Genomic DNA, 24,642 nt, shown 5'->3' with positions numbered 1-24,642 from the left:
ACTCATGGATGTCTGCCTTCACTTCCTGCCTCTTCCTTCCTGCCCCCTTCCCTGCCAGCTGAGCTGGTGCATGAGCGCCTCACTTCCCCATTTCTCCCACCGACTGTCTCACTTCCTCCCCGTCCACTCTGGTCTGCCCATTTGGGCATGGCGTGGGGTGGTGACTCTGTGTGCTTTGAGATGACTGCGCTCCACTGCAGCCAGTAGGCAGGGTCACACTCTGGGGTTGCTGGGAGCACACCCTTAGGACACAGTCTGGCTCTCTGAGGAGGGATACTTGCGTTGAGGGAGACGGCATGTGGTGGGGTGGAGTCGCCAATCCGTCTCTTCTGTCTTCTTTCCCGGGTTCTGAGAAATAGTTCCAGAAGCTAGGCAGATGGATGGGAGGACCTCTGGGGGGTGTGTTGTGGCCTGGAAATCTTGGCTTCTTACCTGCCCATCAACCCAGCAGGCCACACCCCTTCCCCCACAGGGAGCCATTGCAGCCAGGCCACAGCCTGTGCTCCTCCCAGTAGTGGCAGCTGGCAGGCAGATGTGAGGAGAGGTCTCCTTGATTCCTTTTCCGGACTGTGCAGACCCCTGGGGTGAGCAAAGGGTGTGGAGAGCAGAGGAGATCCCACCTCTACACCCTCCCCTTTCTTCCCATCCTCCTTAGGGGTTTCCAACCCTCCAGATGGGCGTCCTCTCCAGAGTGGCCTTTCTGTTCCTGGTTGCCTCCCTGCTTCTGTCAGTGCCAACCTTGTGCACTTTTGGGAGCAGAGCGTTTGTCGGGGCCTCGTCCCCGATGACTCAGTTTCCCTTCTGCATGCAATTTTGTCAAGCGCACAGTAGATATTACTCATGTTTGTGACTCAGTTTCCACATTTCTTTTTTTTTTTTTTTTGGAGCTGGGGACCGAACCCAGGGCCTTGCGCTTCCTAGGCAAGCGCTCTACCGCTGAGCTAAATCCCCAACCCCCAGTTTCCACATTTCTTGTGAGACATAATTATGTGCGTCTTCTGCAAGGTGTTCACATTCCCCTCCATGTAGTGTCTGAGAGTCACGTCCCATCTTTCTCAGTGAAAAGTCTCTCTTATTCTCTTCATTAGCTAGGCACATTTTCTTTCATTGGATCAGCACTGGTTGGGAGTCTGCAGAGGGTAAGCAGGCGCTGGGTGTGGGGGGCAGGCAGGTAGGGCAACCTTCAGGCTCCTCCCACAGTCACTGGGAGACCAACTGTTAAACAGTTTCAGATGAGCTGAGGGGGTGAGACTCTGACGGAGCTGTGACAGAGGTGGCAGTAGCTGGACTTCCTGATCGAGGTCATCTTTTTTTTCTACCGGAGACAAGGCTTTACTATGTATCCCTGGCTATCTTGGAACTTATTCTGTAGACCAGGCTGTCCTCGAATTCAGAAATCGGCTTGTCTCTGCCTCCCAAGTGCTGGGATTAAAGGCATGCACCATAGACAACCTCTTGGTGTGTCTGGATACATTGAGTTCTTTTCTACTTCTGAGTCTTTGTATACACTGTTCCCTCTTCCTGGAAGTCTTGTGGATGTTGCTTCTTGCCTTGGCTTAAATGTCCCTTCTTTAGATATGGTGTCCTTGGCCATGTCCCCTAGCCACCCCCCCATACCTTCCACATTACTGCTCACTGCCATATAACTCATATTGTTACTTTGTTATTTTTGCTTCCATGATACTTAAGGGTATCTGAATTTTCTTTTTTGTTTACTTTGTTTTTCAACCAAGGCTGTGCACCAACACCCTTTCCCGGTTTTTTGTGCTGCACAGTGCAGGCTATGTAGCGTACACTTCTGAATGTTTGTGGCGTGGTTCCCTGGTGCATGTTCCCCAGTGCTTCTGCAACATGCCTCTACTGTTTCCTCCATCGCTGTGACAAAATGCCCGAGACAAAGGAAGGCTGTATTCCCTATGCTTTTGGAGGCCTCCATTCAAGGTCATTTTTTTGCCTGCCATGACACAGAGCATCAAGGAGGCCGATTACCTCACGGCGACCAGGAAGCAAAGAGAGAGGGCAGAGGGTATCAGTAGCCCTTCAAGGGCCCTCTCCAAAGATGTTGTACCCTTGCCTCCTAAAAAACGGTCCACCACCTCCCAGTAGAGCCATGAGGAAGACTCGGCCTATAGCAAGTGACTTTGGGGAGCCTTAAGATCCAAATCGTAAGAGTGATGCAGCTGAAGATGATCTTCCAGGTCTCTGAGACTCGAGTACTGGTGGGCCGCATGTCTGCTGAGTGCTCTAGGGCAAGCATCATCTTCTCCTGGGCCTTTTGCCCCTTGTAGATGCTTCACACTTGTGGAGGCCCTTTCTCCACCTGCAGAGCCTGTCTGTCTTCTTCTACTTCTCCCTCACATTGCTGGTTCCCACTAGCTTCCCTCTCAGGTCCCACCCAGATCATCCAGAATCACACTCCTGTCTAGAGACCCTTCTCTTAGTCTCACTTGCAAAGCCCCTTTTGCCCCGGAAGGCATATATTTACGATCCCGGGAATTCAACTGTTGCTGTCTTTGGGCGGTGGTGTTCAGCCTGTAACCCCAGACCCTTAGGTCTGCTTGCTGAGTGTGGCCAGCATTCAGGCACCCTGGCTACTGCCGTGGCATCTTGGGGGTCTGACCAGTTCTTTTTCCCCTGAAGGATGAGATCGAGGAGCTACGGGCTGAGATGCTGGAGATGCGGGATGTCTACATGGAGGAAGACGTGTACCAGCTGCAGGAGTTACGGCAGCAGCTGGACCAAGCCAGCAAGACCTGTCGCATCCTGCAGTACCGACTTCGTAAAGCCGAGCGCCGCAGCCTCCGGGCTGCCCAGACAGGCCAGGTTGACGGTGAACTCATCCGCGGTCTAGAACAGGACGTCAAGGTCAGTCTGGGGTCTCCGCCAACCTTCATAGGTGCCCTTGTTGGGTGGTTGGATTATAAACCCCATTGGGGATCCCGGTTAGCCCTGTGGCTTACTGCTTGCCTTGAGCAGATTATCGTGCCTCTCTTGGCCGCAGTTTCCCCATCTTCAAGGGGGAGCCCTGATGGATCGACAGGTGCTCCAAGTGGGATATCCAGAAAATGGTATGACAAGAACCCACCTGAAGCAGCAGGAGGCTGTTTCTCGTGTGTCTGTCTGCCTTGTGTATGGCTTTGACCTCTGAGTAGCCCCTACTTGTGGTCCCTGCTCAGCTCCACAGTTGTCTTATGGAGGGACTGCAGCTGAACTGGGATGGTTCAGAGCTGGGCTCCAGTATCCCTGGGCCTTAGGATTTTGATCAAGTCATCTGTGTTTCGATTTTCTCATCTGCAAAATGGGTATAAGACCATACAATCCAGGACATTGAAACCCTGGCCAAGACACCAGAGGGACCGACAGTGAGTAGCTACTGTTACTGCATTAGTTTTCCGGAGGAGGGTGCCAGGGAGAAGCCCCTACCCAGGGTCAAAAGTCAGGCTCACCCACCTCTCAGACCTCACTGCTGGACCCCGCTCTCCTCTGTCTAAGGAGCAAGCAGGAATAGCCCCAGTCAGACAGGCCAGGGATCAAGGAGAGAAGTCTCCACTGCCAGTCTTTTTTTTTTTTTTTTTTTTTTTTTTTTTTTTTTTCGGAGCTGGGGACCGAACCCAGGGCCTTGCGCTTACTAGGCAAGTGCTCTACCACTGAGCTAAATCCCCAGCCCCCCTCCAGTCTTAATGTAAGCCCCAAACGTGGGGACCCCGAGCCAGCCTCTGCTCTCAGAACTCAGTCCAGTGTGAACAGAGAACCGAGGGTGCTGGGATTGGTACAGGCATGGAAGGAGCCTAGGAGTTCCGCAGTTAGCCCAAGGGAGAAGAGGGCATGAGCCCGGGATGATCTAGGACTCCAAAGGGCCCCCGAGGGCAGACAGGTGCTGAGCCCAACACACACACCTGCTGCGGGAAGGGCCCTGAGAATCCAGCCCTGCCAGCCATTCAGAAAGGACGCTGTTCATTCGGTGACCAGTGTTGATTTAGGAAGGCTGCGACCCCACGCAAGCCTGTGTACCTGTGTGGAGCCAGTTTTCTTGACTGCACACCAAGATCCTGTTACCTGAAAACAAATAAACAAACCAAAAACATAAACAGAACACGATTTTAAAAAAAAACCAAAACTCTCCAGTTCCCTCATTGGTAGGAGACAGAGCAGGGAGGGAAAGAGTGGAGCTGTTCAGGCGAATCTGTGATTGGGCCCTGATCTTTGAGGATTTCTGGGAGGGACCCTGGACAAGCAGACCGAGAAGAGAGGGTGGGGAGCAGGCTGGTGGGCGGGGCATGAGCAGCTGGGGTGGGGGTGGGGCTCAGCCCTGCAGGAGGAGGGGAAGGGCCCCTTCTGTTGGGATTTGAACTAGCCAATCAGCATTTCCGCGCGTCTCCTGCCCACCCCCGCAGCTTCAACGCTGAGCTCATGCTCTGGCTCAGCCTTCGCTAGCCGCGCAGCTTTGCCGGCATCCTTCGTCCCAGTGTGCAGGGAATGTTAGAGGCAATTATGGAGGTCCTCAGAAAGCTGACTTCCCTGGCTTCCCCTAGGCAGGCTGAGGGAACCAGGTGGAGAGGGGTTGGGGGGGGAGTATGCCTAGGGATTCCTCTCCTGCACAGCAGGCTCCTTGGCCCTATGCCCTTAGGGCTTTTGAGCTTGGGTGGTTTTATTGAGCTGGTGTGTTATTAGTGAGATCCCAGCCGCCACCCTAGAGCAACTCTCCCAGGCTTTCACTTTTTGCTGGTCCACACAGTTAACGAGCTCTCCGACCCTCAGCAGGAGACTGTCTACCGTGATAGTCTGGCTACTTTGTGGCTATGTGGGCTTGGATAAGCTGCTTCCCATCTCTGATCCACTATGGAACATGAAGATAAGTTTAGTATCCTATACAGACTTTGATGAATATAAAATGAAATTAAGAAATAGTGTCCTGTGTGGTAGGTGTGGCACCAGTCAGCTGAGCACGTGATGGGAAGGGGTCACGGCTGGGGGACTCTGGGGTCCACTGCTTTTCTTGTAGTAAGCCCCAGAACATGTCATTAGTATGAACCCCATCCTTACATAAGGATGCTCTGGCCTTGGTTCTGTGTCCTGGGTGACCTGCATCACTCCTTAGAGCCTTAGTTTCCCTCTGCGATGAATAGGGTGACACACCCATCATGTGATCTTGGAGTTTGGTCACTCGTGCCTCAGGATGTTTGCCTGGCCTAGGGTGCTGCTTCTGGTTCCCATCTCTCACCTGGAAGATCAGAGCCACAGGGACATACTGCAGTCCCAGGTTCGGAGCCCAGAGGCTGATCTACCCAGGAGCTGGGGGCCGCCTGCTGCTGATGGCCTTGGGCAGGGACCAGGGCCAGCACTGTAAACAGTGACCTCATGGCTGAGCACATTTGTTTGTGGCTGCCTCTCCTCTCTCAGTCTCCCGGCCCTCTCCTTTGGGTGTAACTGTGGGCCTAACAGACAGGCACACGCGACCCTGCAGGCTCTTTGGCATAGAAAGCCATGTTAGGACTTGCTGTTGACAGGGCATTGTTCACGGCTGTATTCCTTCAAGTCCTGTCCCCCCCACCCCCATCAGCTTCAGAGTTGACCCATGCTTGGTACCTTCCTAGTCATGTGACCTTGGGCAACTGCCCTTTCCTTTCTGGGATTCAAAGCTGACATAAAATATGTCCCGAGTGTGAGAAGAGCCTGTGGTTATTGCTTAAGGAGGAGCTAACTGACTCTATAAGTGGCCTGCCTGTGAGAGCCCAGGGCCCTGGGACCATTGGAAGTCTTGATGAGGAGATGGCGGTGGTACCCTTTCCTTCCTGACTCTCACGGAGGCTGCAAGGCACTAGATGCAGGGAAAGCTTGTGGCCTTTTCTGTTTGGAATGCTGCCACTTCCCAGGGGACAGAGCTTTCTTAACATTTGGCTGTGGGGACATGGAATCCATGGAGATGGGAGAGGATCCAGGAATTCTGATGGTGACCGGATGGGCTTCCCAGGTAGGCCATGGTGGAGAGACAGAGCACTTCCTACCCCTATGGAGGCATGTTTGGGAGAGGACCCTCGGTCCCAGTGTCCCTATTTGGAGGGGGGCAGGGACAGTGGAGGAGAGTGTCCTCCACCCTGCTAGGGCAGGTTCATCTCTCACACATCCTCCCTTTTCAAGTTCTGGGTCTTGATTTGTTTACCCAACAAGCATGTATTAGGCATGTATTAGGCATTCAATGTATGGTGAACCCAGGGCTGTTGCTGGGACAAATGTGAATGAAGCCATGACCCTGGTGTCTGTGGCTCACCACTTCACCCCAGTACCAAGGCCAGATGAATGAATGAGTGAATGAATGAATGAATGGTAAACCTTAAGCCTGGGCCAAGGTGGATAAAACCAAAGAGGCAAAGCAATAATCGTGGGAATGCATTTAAAAAAGAAAAAGAAAACTTGTTTGTGGCTCAGCTGACAGAGTGCTTGCCTAGCAGTCACAAAGCCCTGGGGTTGGGCTTCAGCTCTGCATAAACTCGGCTAGGTGGCATACTCGGATTAGCACAGCACTTGGGAGGCAAAGGCAGGAAGATCAGAAGTTCAAGGCCATCCCTGGCTAGTAGCAAGCTCAGGGCCATTCTGGGGAGGAAACTTTTTTATGTCTCTGGAGATGTAGTTGAGCGGAAGAATGCACAAAAGTCCAGCCATTCCCAGCACAGCCTGAAAATCAAAATCCTTGTGTAGATGGCTCTTTGACCTTGCGCCTTTGAGCTGCATTACGAGCTCTCAAATATTTTACACAATCAAAAATAGGTCAAGAAACCATGAAATAAATACAGCTTCTGTAACACACTGAATAGACTGAATTATTTTAAAATAATAGAAAATAAGGAGCTTTGTATTTTTCGAGCACCTTCTGGATTCCAGCCACCAGGCAAGCACCAGCGATGCCTTTTGCTCGCTCTAGCAGCCCCCAGGAACAGTGTGTCCACCCATCTGCTGCTGACCAAACTCAGACTCCAGATGCTCAGAGTCCTGAGTTTGAATCGTGTTTTCTTCTTGGCAAAATCTTTTTCTTTTTTTATATTGAAGGGTAGAAAAAGTTCTGTGGCCCACAGTGGCTACAGGGGAGGCTTGTGGGCCTCCGTCTGGCCTCCTCAGAGATCTCCAGGCTGGAGGGAGGAGTGGGGCTGAGGAGGGAGGCGAGCTGTGCCCAGTTTCCTCTCAACTGTTATTTTTCCTGGCCTACCCTGCATGCTGCCAAAGGGGTCTGTGCTGAGTTGGGCTTGGGCCCAGGCAGAGGGCAGAGCCAGGGAGGGCCTCTTCCCTTCCAGGGGGAGGGAGGCACAGTCATTTCCGACATTGGCAGCCTGGGGTGCTGGGCTGTCTGTGCCACACAGGTCTTGCCGACAAGGCTTTCAGGCTCCTCAGGGGCTCTGGCTATGCTGACTCCTCCAAACCCCAGGGACAAGGCCAGGCCCAGCCCAGCCCTGGCACGCTGTGTGTGCCCCTGAGAAAGTCACTTCAGCTCGGACCTTTAGTAAAGCATAGCATCTAGTAGGTAGGTGTTAGCAGGACCCAGCCTGCCTGGGGAGTGTCACCTATTTGCATATTCCAGCTCTGGAGGGCTTCCTTCACCCCACCTCAGCTCCCCTGCCCTGCCTTCCCACACCCAGCAGCAGGGCCAGGACAGAGGGAATCCTCCAGATTTGAGGGTGCTTTTCCCGCCCAGCCTGTACCTGGGATTAGAGACTGCTGTTCTGTTAGCTACATCTAAGGGATGACTTGGACACTTGCCCAGCTTTTGTCATTCTAGCATGTTCTTCATCCCAGAACAGGCCTCAGGGTCACTGTGACCTCCAGCAAATCATGCCTGTCTCTGGACACCAGTTCCCTGGAGCGGCAGCCACCAGTCACTAGACACTCACTGTGGCAGGCACTGGCTGAAGGCTTTGTGAGCAACAGCTGATCTGATCCTGCTGTCGGCCCGGAGATTGTCTTGCTACTGCCGTGCCCATTTTATGTCCAGAACACTGAGGCACAAGGCCAGGAAAAGATTGTCTTGCTACTGCCGTGCCCATTTTATGTCAAGATCACTGAGGCACAAGGCCGGGAAATGACTTGCGGAGGGTCACAAACTACCCCTTTTGTACTGGGTTTGCAAACCAGCTCTCTTCCTTTCAGGCCCTTGTGGAGAAGACAGGGCTGGCGGTATTGTTTCTCGGTAGAGCAATCGCCAGAGAGAAACAAGGCTGGGTCCAGACTCCAGCACCGCTCTGGCTGAATGTAAAGCCACCAAACAAGATCATCACAGTTTTGGGGAGCAGCATACTGGGAGCTGGGGTGCCTGGGTTTGGATCTGTGACTCCCTAGATTCATGGCTCTTGGGACCTCTTTGCTGAGTGAGAGTGAAGAGGTGACTCTGTAACCGGGGTGGGATGCTCACTGAGACTGGAGGTGTGTCCTCCTCCAGCTTGAACCTACCACCCCACCTTCTCTCTCTCCCACCCTGGCTCAGGTCTCCAAGGACATCTCCATGCGGCTTCACAAGGAGTTGGAGGTGGTGGAGAAGAAGCGGATGAGGCTGGAGGAGGAGAACGAGGGGCTTCGACAGAGGCTCATTGAGACAGAGCTGGCCAAGCAGGTGCTGCAGACAGAGCTGGATCGTCCCAGAGAGGTGAGGGCTGCAGCCCCGCTGGGGCTGGTGCGATACGTATCCCCGCCTGGTCGCTCGAGGACCGAGATGGGTCCCCTTGTGCCTTGACAGCGCCGTTTCTTCAGTCACCCTTCCAGCATGCATCTGCTGAGCACCTAATCTGTATTCAACCCTGGTGACTCTCTCTGGGATTCACCGATAGTACGCTCAGCCATGCCCAGCATGGGCCTGGCTCTGTGCCTCAGTTTCCTTATCTATAAGGTTTGGCATTGGTTCCCTGGTCATTGACAGGGCCACTGGCTAGCTCGTGTGCAGACATTTTAGGAACTAGTGTGCTGCGGCCCCTTGGTTTGAGAAGGATGCTAAGCCTGGTCTCCTACTTCTGTCTCTGAATGTGACTTCAAGACCCCATGTCCCCAGTCTTGGTTGATGTGACCTTCTCCAGCTGTGTGTTAGGCTCACGTAAGGACAGTTTCTCTCAGAAACCTTCGCAAAGGTCCAACAAAACTGCGATCGTTCCGTGGTCAAGCAAACAACATCCGTCTAGGAAGAGCGAGGCAGGTTCTCAAGGTCATGCAGGCTACAGGGGACTTCACAGTGGAAACCCGTCATCCCGGGTGGTGCTTAAAGCCTGGGTAACTCCTCACTCCTGGTGGGGTTGGCAGTCCAAGCAGTCGGTGGCCTCTGGCCCCAGAGGCGTAGCTGGCCCTCAGCTGGTTGACTGCTCATGAGGTATCCAAGGCTGAACATTCTTCTGGGGCACTGATCTGCTTCCCAAGAGGCCCAGCATACCAGAAGTTCAGGAGGGAGACATCACGGTCCCCAGGGCAGAGCGGTCCTGTGGCTGTCCTTCCCACTGGGCATGTTGGTGCTATGTGCCAGAGCCCCGTAGGGTGGAGAGAGGGAGAGCGGCCCCGAGGGCTGCTGTGGAGTGCACCGTACTGTGGAGCTGGGAGGGAGGCTTCCTGCTGCCCGTGGGCCGGCTGTGCATCCCACACAATCTTGTCTCTTTCATCTCGGTGGTGAGCACAGGTAGGGAAACGGAGCTTGCTGGGTTTGTTCCGGCCTTTCCTCGGCAGAGACAATGTCTGAAGCCACTTCTCCCTCCAAGTCCCAGCTTCTTCCTCTGTGGTGCCAGTGTGCAAATAGTACCCAGCTTAGGAGGCAGTTTTTGGATCCCTAAGAAGTTTGTGCAACCAGAGGAATGCAGCCCAGTGGTCGAGCATGGGGGGCCCTGGGTTCAAGCCTTCTGGCCGAAAAGCAAAAGGTCAATATTGTAAAGTTCCATTTATCTGAGATACCTAGAGTAGTGAGATTCATGGGACGGGGAGCAGAGCTCCTCCGTGGGGGGAGGGAGGGCGAGACTCACTGATTAGGGGGGTTGGGGTGAGAATAAACAGGGAGTGGGGAGTGAGGTTGGGACGATAAAAGAGATTTAGGAATTCAGATCATTTTAGCTACATAGTGAGTTTGAGGCCACCCCAGGGTCTATGAGATCTTCTCTTTAAAAGAGGACCTGTGTTCAATCTCTAGCACCAAAATAAAGGTCAGGAACGGTAACTCTAATGCTAAATAGATTTTTCATAGTAAAATAGAATGTTTAAAAGGATACGTTTATACTATATAACCTTTCCCACATGTTAAAAAGTAGAAAATGGGGGCTGGGATTTAGCTCAGTGGTAGAGCGCTTGCCTAGGAAGTGCAAGGCCCTGGGTTCGGTCCCCAGCTCAAAAAAAAAAGAACCAAAAAAAAAAAAAAGTAAAAAATGGGTTGGGATTTAGCTCAGCGGTAGGCGCTGGCCTAGCAAGCACAAGGCCCTGGGTTTGGTCCCCAGCTCCGAAAAAAAAAAAAAAGAAGTAGAAAAATGTGTACTGATATGAGAAGCTCTCCAAAGTATGCTGCAAACCAGGGAAGGAAATTATGAAGCTAGACCTGGCGGTTGAAGGGGGAGGTTCTAGACCTGCCCAAGCTGCAGAGTATGTTTATCTGTGTGTGTATGTGTGTGTGTTTGTGGGTGTGTATATGTGTATTATGTATGTGTATATATGTGTCTGTGTTTATATGTGTATATGTGTGTATGTGTATATGTGTGTGTATGCATATGTGGGTACATATGTGTATATATGTGGATATGTATTGTGTATGTGTGTTTTGTGTGTGTGGGTATATATGTGTGTGTATATATGTGTGTGGGTATATGTGTGTATATATATGTGGGTATGTATGTGTGTATGTGTGTTTTGTGTGTGGGGGTATATATGTGTGTATGTGTGTGTATATATGTGTGTGGCTGTTAGTGTGTGTATGTGTGCATATGTGTGTTATGTATGTGTATATATGTGTATCTGTGTATCTGTGTGTGTGTATCTGTGTCTGTCTGTCTGTCTGTCTCTGTGTTTGCGTATGTGCTCCACAGTAGGCATGTGGAGGTCAGAGTACAGCTTGACGCAGTTGGTTCTCCTCTTCCACACCCTGAATCCCAGGTGTGCAGCTCAGGTCGTCAGGGTTGGTGGCAGCTGCCTTTCCCCGATGAGGTGTCTCACCACGCCACCCTACCCGCGGAACTTTAAATGTAAAATTTAGGTTTTTAATGTAAAGGTCCCAGAATGGACCCTGACACAGAGTAGGAGCTGAAGACACTGCTTCTCACTCCTGGGAAACAGATGGCCGAGGCCTGTGTAACCTCCTGGCGCTTGGTGCTGGCTCCAGAGCCTGTTTATTTGCTGTTTGCCCTCTCCTCCTCCCTCTCCTTCCTGACATGGTTACCATGGAGACAGGGGTCCCTCAGCAGTTCTGCCTGAGCTACAGTCCCGTCCTTGGGCTCCTCCTTTTCCATCCCCACAGGTTGATGAGGTGATGTTGTCACCGGGCTGGGAATGGGAGCCCCTGCCCTAGGCTGATGCTGTTGCTGTGGAAACAGCTCTTGGCGAGACAGAAGGGAGGTGGCATGTCCTCACTGCTCTCTGCGGTGGCACTGTGGCCCAGCTGGGCTGCTGCTTCAGAATGGTAACAGCAGCTGCCCCTTCATGCCCACTATCATCCCCCTGTCTTCAGGCAGAGAGCCAGAGTGAGCCTGATTTGTCCTAACATAGCCGCTGTGTCTTCGTGCTTACCCGGTGCCAGGCACAGCTCCCGGCCTCGCCCATGTGCCTTCCTGCCGTTTAACCCTCCGTTGTCCCTGCTTCGTAGGTACCACTCCTTGGACATTTTTAAATCACAGTTTAATTCAGTGACCACAGAATACACCATTTTACAGTTCAGTTTCATAGATTGGGGTGCCGTCATCAGCAGGACCGAATTCCAGAAAGCTCCCATAACTCCTGTAAGTAGCCCCACACCTGTTAGCAGCCACTCTCCACCCCTTCTCCCTCTAGCCCCTGGCAACTGCAGGCCCGCTGTCTCTATTGATGTATCCAACCAGGAGATTGCATTAAAATGGAGTCAAGCAATGCGTGATCATTGGTGGTGGGCACTCCTACCTCAAACGAGGTTTTCAGGGTTTAGGTGTCCATGTGGAAGACCTTGTTTTTCTCATGGGTAATAATCCGATGTGTTGGGTAGAGTGCCTTAATTACTTTGATAGACATTTGGGTGGCTTCCGCTTTCTTGCTGTCACAAATAATGCTGTGATGGACAATCATGTTCAAGTTTTTGTGATTCTGCATGTGTCTCTGTTGGGTATGTACACAGGAGCAGAATTGCTGTCTATGGATGAGATCGGGGGAAAGATAAGTAGGGGATTTAGACCCTGGGCCCTGGTTCTGCCACACTCACACTGACTCCTAACGGAGTTGGCGCTCCACTCCTGACTCATCAAAGGGCTTTCCCAGAGCCTACATCTGTGATTCCTCATCTGGATTTCCTCCTTGATGGGTGGGGAAGAGCACCTCCTACCCCTTGGGGTTGAGCCTGGTTCTACTGCTGTACAATGTGTTCTGGCCCCAGTGTGTGAGCTGCAGAGCAAACCCAGCCAAGGAGCCACGTAGACCTGGGTATGGAATCTTGGCCTTGCTGTCTGCTTGAGATCGACTGCAACCTTGGGCAGATGGCACAGCCACTCAAGTGCTCTGTTTACAGAAAGGGGAAAGCGAGTCCTGTAAGCTTGGGGGTGTTTGTGAAGATTAAATGAGGCAGGCTGGGAAGTGCTCAGCATAGAGTAGGCGCTTGCTAAATACAGTACGTGCTATTGTCGTTGCCATCTCAACCAGCCACTGGCTGTGGGCCTGGAGAAGCCTTTGCTGCCTCGCACAGGGGCTCTCCCCACAGAGCTGGCGGCTGCACATGGAAGGAACAGCTACGCCGAAAACCGTTGAGTCTCAACTTAACTTTTCCTGCCTTCGGGTCGGCTGTAATGCTAGGAGACCTTGCTGACTAAGCATGATGATCTGAGTTCAAATCTCCACAACCCACGTAAAACGTTGGACATCATCCCGAACAGACCTGTAACTCCGACCCTGAGGGACAGGAGGATGGCTCAGGTTTGATCACCTCCAGGCTCAAAGGAGCAAGGCGGGGAGTCACAGAGCAGGACACCCGACCTCCTGGCTTCCACGTGTGTATAAGGGTGTGTGCATGCACCACACCCATATACCATAATACATAAACACACTATACAACTTAAATTTTTAAAAATTTTTTTTTCTCCACCCAAGTGGTGGTCCCTCTAGGGGACTATGTGACTTGCCTGCCTGATTTTGGCCATGCTGCAAGGAGTATACCTCACTCTAGAGACGGCCCCCAATCCAGGTCCCCTTCATGGTCAGTTCTGTGCACATAGCCATCTGGTTTCAGTGAGACTTGTATGGACCCCCTTTTACGTTGGTGAGTCAGCATTGAGGAAGCACTCGAGGTATTGGGGACAGAGGGAACAGAGCTTAGACAGCTCTCTCCTGAATTTAGGGTGCTACCTGGAGGCTTCTGGGGAAGAGAGACCTTAGGCTCCTGCTGAGAAGGGTTGGGCCAGGGATTCTCAAGGATCCCCTAGGCTGCTCATATGCCTTGTTGAAGGGTAGGGAATCTGCCTATGGGCTGGGTTCTCCCGGACCTTATGGCTTCGTTATCTCTGGTGTCCTGGTCTACCCTCCACAGGCCTAGAGCCAGCACAAAGGGGCTCTGACAGACCTTGGCTCCCTTGAGGGACAAGCAGTCCCTCAGGCCCCGGCCAGCTGCCACTGAACAGAGGGAGGGTGGTCTTTGTGCTTTTGGAGCCTGCCTTGGTTTCCCTTTTAAGCTCAGGGCAGAGTAGAAGCCCAAATGGTTTCCATGTGGTGGGACAGGGTCCAACCCCAGGCACAGCTTTGAGCTCTCTGCCTGCTTCCATTCTGTGAGGTTGCCGCCTTAGTCTGCCTGCTGGAAAGGCTTTCTAGAGAAAGCAGAAATGTACATTAGGTGCTTCCCTGCCCCCGCAACAGATTCACAGCAGTTAAAGAACGCTCTAAGCCCCACAGAGAATCCTTCTGAGGTTCTTGGAATCCACTACTCTGGGATTCCTACTTGAGGGGTGAACACACACATAAGGTTTCCTGTGTATGCACAGACATTATTTTTTTGCTTCCTTAAATTTAAAAGTGCAATATAAACTTAATGAGGCAAAAATCCTCCCACAAAGGCACAGAAACGCATACCTGGCATGACCCTGAAGAAGGTTCCAGCAAATTCTGGCTGCATTGCCCGCCCCCGAGGGCAGGCATTTGGGAACCTCCTGCTTCCCTGTGTTCCTCTTGTGCTCTCTGAAGCTTCGCCCTGTGACTAAGGAATCTATCCAAAACCACAGCTCTAGTCTAAATGGATACAAAGTAACCAAAGCCTTACCAAGCCCCTCCCCTCTCATCCGCCTAACCTGAGATTAACAGTTTACTTTGTGTCTTTCTGGGTCTTCCTCTGTGCTTAGCCATGTGCCTCTCTGTGTCTTAAAGAAATAACTAAAGAGGGGCTTAGGTTGTACACAGAGTTTCTGTAACGTGCAGGATCATGTTGCATAGAGAGAGAGAGCCCTTTAAATGCCGGACGCTTTTGGGTTTTCTTTAGTCTGAGGTGCTTATTATAAAAAAAAAAATAATAAAAATCACAGAATCAAATAAGCATAGGAAGGAAAGAGTCCCAAATAGCACCGTCTATTTCAACCTTAATCACAGGGCTGAAGGTTTAGACAGAGCTCCATAGGCATCAGTTGGCAAAGATCCCTCAGGGAGGGGAGACGGATGGGGCCAACATGAAAGGGGCGTGGCTTTGTCTACTTGACATATGGCTTTGCTGGGGTTTTTTGTTGGTGGTTGGTTGGTTGGTTTTTGGTGGGGGGAGGGAGGGAGGGTGGTTTTTGTATATGTTTTTCAAGACAGGATTTCATTGTGTAGCCCTCGCTGTGCTTGAACTCACTCTGTAGAGCCGGCTGACCTCGATCTCAGAGATCCGCCTGCCTCTGCCTCCTGAGTGTCAGGATTAAAGGCGTGTGCCACCACCACCCATTGACAAATGTGCTTTGTAACAAGACTTTTTATGTTATGTGGGTGTTCCTGCTTTGCTTTCCCATAGGGCTTGCTAGGTAGTCCAGGCTCCCCGGAACTCACTGTATACCAGGTTGGACTGGAATTTGCTATGCAGACAAGCTGGCCTTGAGCTTGTGCCATCCTTCCTGTTCCAGTTCCCAAGTGCTGGAACTACAGATGTGTGTCGCTATGCTTGGTTCTCCAGTTTCGGGTTCTGAGTAACAGTCTACTGAGATGTAATTCACACACTCTGACGTCTGCCTTCGCCCTTCTTATTTGCAGTGCTGGGAACTGAACCCGGGCCAGCCAGATGCTCTACTATTGAGCTACCTCCCTGGCCCAAGTTTGACCTTGTAAACTGCACAGTTACTGGGCTGCACAGTTGTGCATCCGTCCTTACTGTTGGACTCCAGGACCTTTTTGTTAACACCCTTAAAAAACCTCACTCTTTTTAGCGGCCACATCTCATTCCCTCCTTGCCCAGCTCTGGGGTACCATTAATGTATTTTCCGTCTTTGATAATTTGTATGGCCTGGACATTTTGTGGAAATGAAACCTGGTGCCATGTACCTGTTGTGTGATAAAACTTTTCCTGAGGAGATACAACACATATCTGTTCACCTCAGATCTGGACCCCATGACAAACCAAAGTACAGATACCACCCTAGTCCAATGTGTGAAACAACACATTTTATTGGAGTTACTTACAGGAGTATGGGTGAGCGGTTTCTTCCTTTTTTTTTTTTTTTTAAATTTAATGCATATGCATACACTGTAGCTGTCTTCAGACACACCAGAAGAGGGCATTGGATTCCATTACAGATGGTTGTAAGCTACCAATGTGGTTGCTGGGAATTGAACTCAGGACCTCTGGAAGAGCAGTCTGCTCTCTTAACTGCTGAGTCATGTCTCCAGCCCGGGTGAGGGGTTTCTTACAGGAACACAAATGACTCACGGATCACTGCATCCAGCACTGGTGACAGCTCACAAAAACTGGGAACCTGGAGCATACTGCACAGCCTGTAGGCAGCTCAACAGGTTAGAGCATGTTTTTTCTTAGTGACTCTGGTCTAAACTTCTAGGCAATTTCCCAGCAGCCAGGCTGTTTTCTGATTCTTCCATGCAGGTGATCTGCTCTCAGAGTCATCTTTGCAGTTTTTTCCTCTGAGAGTGGAATTCAGCTTCATTTCATGAGAGAGGGACTCTCTGCTTTTAATGCTTATTCTGGCAGAAAAGGAGCCTAGTGAATCTGGTCAATTTCAGGAACTTCCTGAACCTATTTTGAGTTGTCTTCCTGCGTAAGGAACTTCCTGTAGGATAGAATGTTTTCAGCTGGGAGGACACTGTTACACAACAGGATAGCCTGGCCCATATAGTGTCTTCACAGTGCCCATGCTGCCTGGGCATCAGGACCTTGTTCCTTTCATGACTGAATAAGTTTTTACTGCATGGACACACCACAGTCTGTTCCTCTATTCCTCATCTGGAGGCCATGTTGGATTGGAGGCTTTATTTGTAGGTTTCTTCCTTCCCTTCACAGAGTGTTCTGGCTTTTTGTCAACCACTATCACGACCCTCAGTCATTCCTACTGGCTTTTTATATCATCTCATGGGTGCATATGTGATAGCCTGAACTTCTTGGGGTCCCTAGATAACACAGGTTCTTTGCTTCCTTCCTGGGATCAGGGGACCTTGGTGGAGCTGTGATCACTTGAATCATGGATTCCTCAGTGTGTGTGTTCTCCAGAACCGACACCACAGCCAAGGCACCACCCAACCGGTGATGGCAGGCCCAGTTCTCAAAGGCTGAGTCTGACCCAGAGCACCACCCCATCACTGCCTGGGAGTCTCCCTCTGAGCTCTCCTCTCCAGTGCCCTTGCCCTGGTACACCAGCTCTTGTGAAGGGCTTGTTTCGTGATCCCCTTCCCAAGTCCTCTTTTGGTAGCCTGGCGCATTCAAACCCATCTCCACCTTCCCATCTCATTTGTGTTCCCAGAGTTCTCTATGACTTGATTGGGTTTTAAGATGGACTTAGAGTGGGCTGAGAGATGTGAAAACACCAGACCCATCAGGTGACCTCATCCCAGGACTGGCAGGCAGAGACAGGCGAATTCTGAGTTCAAGGCCAGCCTGATATATAAAGTGAGTTCCAGGATGGCCAGGGCTATACAGAGAAACCCTGTCATGAGAAACCAAACAAACAAAACCCAAAAGCAACCACAGACTATAAAACGAAAAACAAAACAACAGCAACAACCCCACCCCTAACCCCCACCCCAGACTCAGGAAGGAACCCTGAGGCTCTCTGGCAGCCAGCCTAGCATAATGCAGGAAAATGAGCAACCCTGTCTCAGGAAATTGAGATGAAGTGATGGAGATGTTCTGAACACATGACACACAAATGCACGCACACATGTACACACACGTGGGCACCCATTTGGACACACTTTCACACTTGATAAAGCCGACCTGCTTACCTGGGAAACCACTTTAAACTTGGATGGTTGAGACATACCCCAGGCCAGTTATTGCAGAATCTTTGACATGGTGCCTGGTCATTGGTGTTTTCTTAAACCCCCCAGTGATTCTTCCCTGCATGCAGGCTAATCATAGACACGTTTTCTCCTACCAAGCCTTTGGAACTAAGGCAAGAGTTTTGTCAAGAATTGGTCTCAGCTTGGCTTTGTTTTTGCTGTAGAACTCTGGTCAAGTCCCTACCCCTCTCTGTTTCAGCAAAACAGGGCATGCAGGCTTAGAGAGATGGCTCAGTAGTTAAGAGCCCTAGCTGCTCTTCCAGAGGATCCGAGTTCAATTCCCAGCACCACATGGCAGCTCAGCCATCTGTAACTCCAGTTCCAGGAGATCCAGTGCCCTCTTCTGACTTCCATGGGCACTGCACTCATGTGATGCACAGCCTGCAGGCAAAGCACCCATATACATAAAATACAAGTAAATGCTAAACAAGGTTTGTTTTATGTCAGTGGCTTGCCTACAGGGGTGGGGAATGAGAGGTGAGGGTTGGGGGCAAGCATGTATTTAAAGTCACCTGGGAGCATTTTCAGAAACCCATGTGGGGGATTGGGGATTTAACTCAGTGGTAGAGTGCTTGCCTAGCAAGCGCAAGGCCCTGGGTTCAGTCCCCAGCTCCGGGAAAAAAGAAAAGGAAAAGAAAAAAGAAAAAAAGAAACCCAAGTGGGCAGCTCAACTCAGAAAGTTGAGAACAACCTAACTGTGGTTTCAAACGCTGCTGGTGAATCATCCCTCTCTCGGGAGGAAGCAGTCAACGGAATCATGCATCTAAGTGAATGACTTTTTAAACAACAAGTAACTCGCACTTATTATTGTAGTGTTTCCTCAGGCTCCCCACCGTGGGGCTTGTGCCGTTTTGCACTTATGCCAGCAATAAATGAGCCTCCTTGTTTAGCTATAGCCTCACCAATAGGACGTGTTGTGAGCTGGCCCAGGGTTTTGCTAGTCTGATCAGTGAAAAGCGCAGCCTTGGTAGCTTTGCTCTGGGTGTCTTCTTATCGTAAAAATCTGTTTGTCTTCCTTCCGTAACTTTTTTTCCTTCTCTGAACCTAGAGTCCCACGCACATAGGGCCTCTATCAGTGAACTGTATCCCCTAGTCTTTCTTTATAGCCTTTTTTTTTTTTCCAGAGCTGGGGATCGAACCCAGGGCCTTACGCTTGCTAGGCAAGCGCTCTACCACTGAGCCAAATCCCCAACCCCTCTTTATAGCCTTTTTATTACGAGACAAGGTTTTAATCTGTTGCACCGGCAGGCAGGCCTTGAATTTATGATTGTCCTGCCTCACTGGGCCTGACTTCATGTTCTTTCTTGTGTTCCTAACTCTCTTTCCTATTGTAGATATTTCTTCCAGCTCATTGCCCGTTTTTTAATGTGTGTGTGTGTGTGTGTGTGTGTGTGTGCGCGCGCGCACACGTGCATGCACGTGCATCCATCTCACTGCCTGTTCATCTATCTGTCTGTCCATCTGTCCATCCATCCATTCATCCATCCATCCATCCATCCATCCATCCATCCATCCATCCGTCTGTCTGTGTCTCTGGGGATGGGACCCAGGGCTTTGTGCTCTGTCCCTGAGCTGCACCGGATGGTTTGCCCTCCTCCGTTTTGTGTCCCATGCGGTGTTTGCCTGTGTAATCAATGCATTGATTCCCCTCTCCAACGCTTCTGGGTTTTTCAGTCCTCGTTTGTTGTTAGTCTCTCTTGATCATTTCTCAGTCTCCTGGCTGTTTCTGGTTTTCTACCCATATTTCGCTTGTTAGTATTTATCCTGTGTTCAAGGTCCTATGAAATGTCACTTCCTGTAAGGCAGAGGCTTGCACGCAGTCTTAGGGAAGAGCCCCTTTGGCTGTGAGGGAGTGAGTCACAGCACATAGATGGGCTCAACTGGAGCTAGTGGCCCTGTGGGGCCGAGGCAAGGGGGGCTGGGCTAGTCTTTGGGTGTGAATTCCACCCAGGGAGAGCATGTAACGTGCTCCCCGTAGCCGGTGAGCACCACCAAGAACGGTCCTCAGCTTGGAGGTCTTCCGGGCCTGAAGAGGCGTCCTTGGCATCTCGTTTGTCTGGTTCGCTGCTATATGCTCTACCCTCTGAGGTGTACCCGGATACTCGGGCGAAAGACAAGCGTCAGCCATGAAAACACACAGGCCAGAGACATCTGGAGTGAGCGGGATGTATGTACTTAGGAATGCACACGTATGCAGCAACACACATGTGTGGCAATGGGTTTGAATGAGAACAGGGGAAAGGGATACATGAGAAGGGTTAGAGGGAAGACAGTGAACAGAGAAAATGATGTAATTATAGTATAATTGGGGTAAAAAAAAAAAAAAAAAAAAAGCCCAAAACGTCAAAGATGAACAAGAGTACAAATTCTGATTTCCAGCCCACGGGGACACAGTGGCCAGAGTGGGCGCAGTGGGGACTGCACGCATGTGCGGGGGCGTCGAGCCATTTCCTCTAGTACTTCCGGTCGGTCTCCCCTGTGCAAGGCGCTCAGTGATCCCTGGTTCTGCCGAGGGTGCTGGTTAACCGGCTGAGTCGAGACCCTCACTGTGACTCCGTTTTGTGACACCTCTTCGGATGTCTGTCATCTTTGTGACCTTTCAGTTTGCTTCCTTCTTTCCCTTTAGCATTCCTTGAAGAAAAGAGGGACCCGATCTCTGGGGAAGACTGATAAGAAGCCTACTGCACAGGTGGGTCCTCAGCTCCGCGTCACGCACCCTGCGGTTTGTAGTTTGCAGGCTCAGACCAGCTTTAAGCGTCCTGGGTAGTCCCCAGAGGTCCCTACCCCTTCCCAAGGTCTCTCCTGCCCCACCCTCCTCCCCTATGCATTTTCTCAACTTCCCCAGTTTAGTTCCTCCACTCTAACCCTATACTCAGACACTCCTGGACCCACAAGTTGATAACCCAACATAGGGACAGACAGATCCAAAGTGTATCAGTCCCTTCCCCACTTGATTGCCACCCAACTGAGACAAATCACTTCAGCTCTCCAGTCTGCTTCCTCCTCCCGTCCCATTCAACAGTCATCATGTGTGAGAGTAATGTTTATAGATATGGGGCAGTTCTAGCAGGAATGGCCATAGTCACGTGTTAGAATGTCACCTGCTCCAGACTTCCAGATTGTAGGTAGTATGTTCTGGTCAACGTCTCTGTGGCCTCCAGGCCTTAGAGAACCATGCTGATTCACCCCTGTGTTCTCAGACGGTCAGTCAGGGTAGCCCAGAACCCTGTGACCAGGTCCAAGCTGACACTAACCTTCCTTGTTGCCGCCATTGGGCTGCAGGAGGATAGTGCTGACCTGAAGTGCCAGCTGCATTTTGCAAAGGAGGAGTCGGCCCTCATGTGCAAGAAACTCACCAAGTTGGCTAAGGAGAACGACAGTATGAAGGAGGAGCTGCTCAAGTACCGCTCTCTCTATGGGGACCTGGATGCAGCCTTGTCCGCAGAGGAGCTGGCGGACGCTCCGCACTCCCGTGAGACTGAGCTGAAGGTGCACCTGAAGCTGGTGGAGGAGGAGGCCAATCTGCTGAGCCGACGCATCGTGGAGCTGGAGGTGGAGAACCGGGGCCTGCGAGCTGAGATGGACGATATGAAGGACCACGGGGGTGGTGGAGGTCCCGAGGCCCGGCTGTCCTTCTCTTCTCTGGGTGGTGAGTGCGGGGAGAGCCTAGCCGAGCTGCGGCGACATCTGCAGTTCGTGGAAGAGGAGGCTGAGCTGCTGCGGCGCTCCTCTGCCGAGTTGGAGGACCAGAACAAGTTGCTGCTGAACGAGCTGGCCAAATATCGCTCGGAGCACGAGTTGGACGTGACGCTGTCGGAGGACAGCTGCTCCGTGCTCAGCGAGCCTTCGCAGGAGGAGCTGGCAGCCGCCAAGCTGCAGATCGGCGAGCTCAGCGGCAAGGTCAAGAAGCTGCAGTATGAGAACCGCGTGCTCCTCTCCAACCTGCAGCGCTGTGACCTGGCCTCCTGCCAGAGCACACGCCCCATGCTGGAGACCGATGCCGAGGCTGGGGACTCAGCGCAGTGCGTGCCTGCCCCTCTGGGTGAAACTCTGGAGCCCCACGCAGGCCGGCTTTGTAGAGCCCGCGAGGCCGAGGCACTGCCCGGCCTACGGGAGCAGGCTGCCTTGGTCAGCAAGGCCATCGACGTCTTAGTGGCTGATGCCAATGGCTTCTCAGTTGGCCTCCGCCTATGCCTGGACAATGAGTGTGCTGACTTGCGATTGCATGAGGCACCTGACAACAGCGAGGGCCCCAGGGATGCTAAGCTTATCCATGCCATCCTGGTGCGTCTGAGTGTCTTGCAACAGGAGCTGAATGCCTTCACCCGCAAGGCAGATGTGGCCTTGGGAAGTTCTGGCAAGGAGCAGCCTGAACCCTTCCCTGCTCTGCCCGCCTTAGGCTCCCAGGGGCCCGCTAAGGAGATCATGCTGTCCAAAGACCTTGGCTCTGACTTCCAGGTAAGAGGGCACAGGCCAGGGTCCTGTTACTTTTATTACAAACATGTTCTGAACCAGGCATATGACAGAGAGACACAACTTCACAACTCCCCTGCAGGGAACAGTCCCGATCATTACCTAGAACATGACCAGCCCCAAGGCAGCCCTGGTCTTCAGGATAACCTCCTGGTTTTTATCCATCATGGAGATTTATATAAATGGGCTGTGTTCACCCCACCGACTATTTGCTGTTACAGGTAGAAAAAAAAAATGTATGTATTCCCATCTAACTAGGAATAAGGCTGCTGACTATGCAAACTGCCAAGGATGCGTTTACTGTGATGGACATTGATTCGGAGGTCCTATCTTTTTGTTAGATTTTTTCCCCTTTTCCTCCTTTCCCCTCTCTCCTGTCCACTTCTCTCCCCTCCCCTCTCCTCTCTCTTCCCCTCCCCTCTTCTCTCCCTTCCCCTCCCCTCCCCTCCCTTTCCCTCCCCTTCTCTCTCCTCTCCTCTCCTCCCCTCCCCTCCCCTCCCTTCCTCCTCTCTTCTCCTCCAGTGCTGGGGACACAATTCAGAGCCTCATACATGTAAGGCAAATACTTACCATTGAGCCACATCCCCAGTCCCTTCTTTTTAAAACATTTTTAAAGTTTACATATGAGAGAGAGAGAGAGAGAGAGAGAGAGAGAGAGAGAGAGAGAGCGCCCCACAGAAGTCAGAGGAAGGTGCTGGAGCCCCCCCCCCACGCTGTTGTGAGCTTCTTGATCTGGGTGGTAGATACTGAACTCGGGTCCTTTTAGAGAACATTAATGATTCTTAACTGTTGAGCCACTTCTTGAGGGCAGCTCCTTCTTTCCCCATCTCTTTTGTAACTAAAATTATTACACTTATTTGGGGGATTCAGGGAGAACCGTTGTGTACACATGGTGGTCACAGGAGTCAGTTCTCAGGTGGTCCTGGGGATCAACTCAGGTCGTCAGGCTTGGTAGCAAGTACCTTCACCTGGTAAGCTATCTTTCCAGCGCCCCAGTCCCCACCCCTTTTTGTTTTTTTTTGAGGCAAGGTTTCACTATGTGGTCCTGGCTATCCTGAAACACACTCTGTAGACCAAGCTGGCCCTGAACTCATAGAGATCTGCCTGCCTCTGTCCCCAGACTGCTGGAATTAAAGGCGTGTGCCACCACCGCCCACCACCAGCCCATGATAGTAAATTTAAAAAGTATTTTAAACCTTTTGAGTGGTTTTTGAGAAGCTTAGTCTTGACATCCATGACATACTACCTAGAAAAACTAAAATAGAAGAGGCACTTGGGAGAAAATTTAGAGCTCATTATTGCAAAGCGATACGTAAGCATTTGGAGCAAAGATAAAAATAAGCGTACGCCTCCTGTCCCTGCTGCCACTTCCTGCCAGTACCTCTGTAGACAGACTTGATGGGCGGTGTTCAATAGGGCCTTCACATGCAACAGCCACGTGGGGATGTGGCTCAGGGGTAGAGGACCAGCCTTAGCAGATGCCACAGGTTCTATCCCCAGTACAGAACAGAAACAAGACAAAACTCCCAAGACAAATTTCAAAGATTCAATTAGCAAAGTGTAGGATTGAGCTGCAGTTTCTTCGTTGCAGTTACATGTCTCAGATGCTTGAAGCTGGCCGTATCCCGCGAGTGCCCTTCTGAACCTCTCCCATACGCCCTCTCGTGTGCTTGGGGTTTGCTCTCCTAGCCTCAGGTTATAGCTACTGTTGCTATGCAGTGTGTTTCCTCATCCCCTGCATGCCCAGTCCATTTGCTGGGATACCTGGTGGATGGTTCCTACCCTTTGTGCTTAGCCCAGGACGGGTGATGGTCTGCAGAACCAGATGGGTATAGGATTCCCACTGTTAAGGGTCCTTACTGCCTAGTGAGGAGGATTAATCAGTATGTCGAGCCTGTGATATGACAAACAGAAGAGGGACTTATCAACCAGGAACTTGTCCTAGATCTCGAAGAAGCTCAGATTATAAAGAGAAGGAGCACAGTAGGTCCAAGGAACAGGGCGCAGTTGTGAGGTTAGGCTGCAGAGAGCATGGAGTGGAGTGGTTTTCATCCTGAGAGAATGGCAAGAGATTTCCGTGTGTGGCACTGCACTGTATTGTACTGTAGCAGCTTCAACTCTCTGCTGTGACTTAAGACAGCTTCTTTTTTTTTTTTTTTTTTTTGGGTGTGGGGACCGAACCCAGGGCCTTGCGCTTCCTAGGCAAGCGCTCTACCACCGAGCTAAATCCCCAACCCCAAGACAGCTTCTTGAAGCAGGTGGAAAGACCCACGTTGAGTCTCCCTCTTGTGTCTTCCTGAAGTAAGAGTGAGCAGGGACCACACAGGTCCCAGGGTGATGGAATTGTTTCAGAAGGCTTCGCCATTCACAAAATTAGTGTTTCCGCTTGCCTCATCGCTCGTTTGCAATAAGCAGATGAGTTGTGGCCGTGCACCCTGGTGAGGCTGGTCCAGGTTGCAAGACCGATTCACCTGGGCCCCCTCTCGTGTGAACAAAGCCCATTATGGAGCTGAGGCCTGGTGGGGACTTTTGTAGCACTCC

General features: G+C 51.4%; 1 protein-coding gene across 1 annotated transcript in view; it reads left to right on the top strand.

The window, feature by feature from the left end:
• Soga1 (suppressor of glucose, autophagy associated 1) overlaps window positions 1–24,642 on the top strand; it is a 67,908-nt gene that overhangs the window by 15,609 nt on the left and 27,657 nt on the right. Inside the window, 4 exon segments of the mRNA XM_032904619.1 lie at window positions 2,641–2,865; window positions 8,471–8,629; window positions 20,255–20,317; window positions 20,911–22,086. Coding sequence (XP_032760510.1) covers window positions 2,641–2,865; window positions 8,471–8,629; window positions 20,255–20,317; window positions 20,911–22,086 — 1,623 coding nt within the window.

The sequence above is a fragment of the Rattus rattus genome, chromosome 5 (genome assembly GCF_011064425.1).
Source record: "Rattus rattus isolate New Zealand chromosome 5, Rrattus_CSIRO_v1, whole genome shotgun sequence".
Classification (NCBI taxonomy): domain Eukaryota; kingdom Metazoa; phylum Chordata; class Mammalia; order Rodentia; family Muridae; genus Rattus; species Rattus rattus.
The sequence above is the reverse complement of the archived record's forward strand: the minus strand, read 5'-3'. Positions and strand labels throughout refer to the sequence as shown.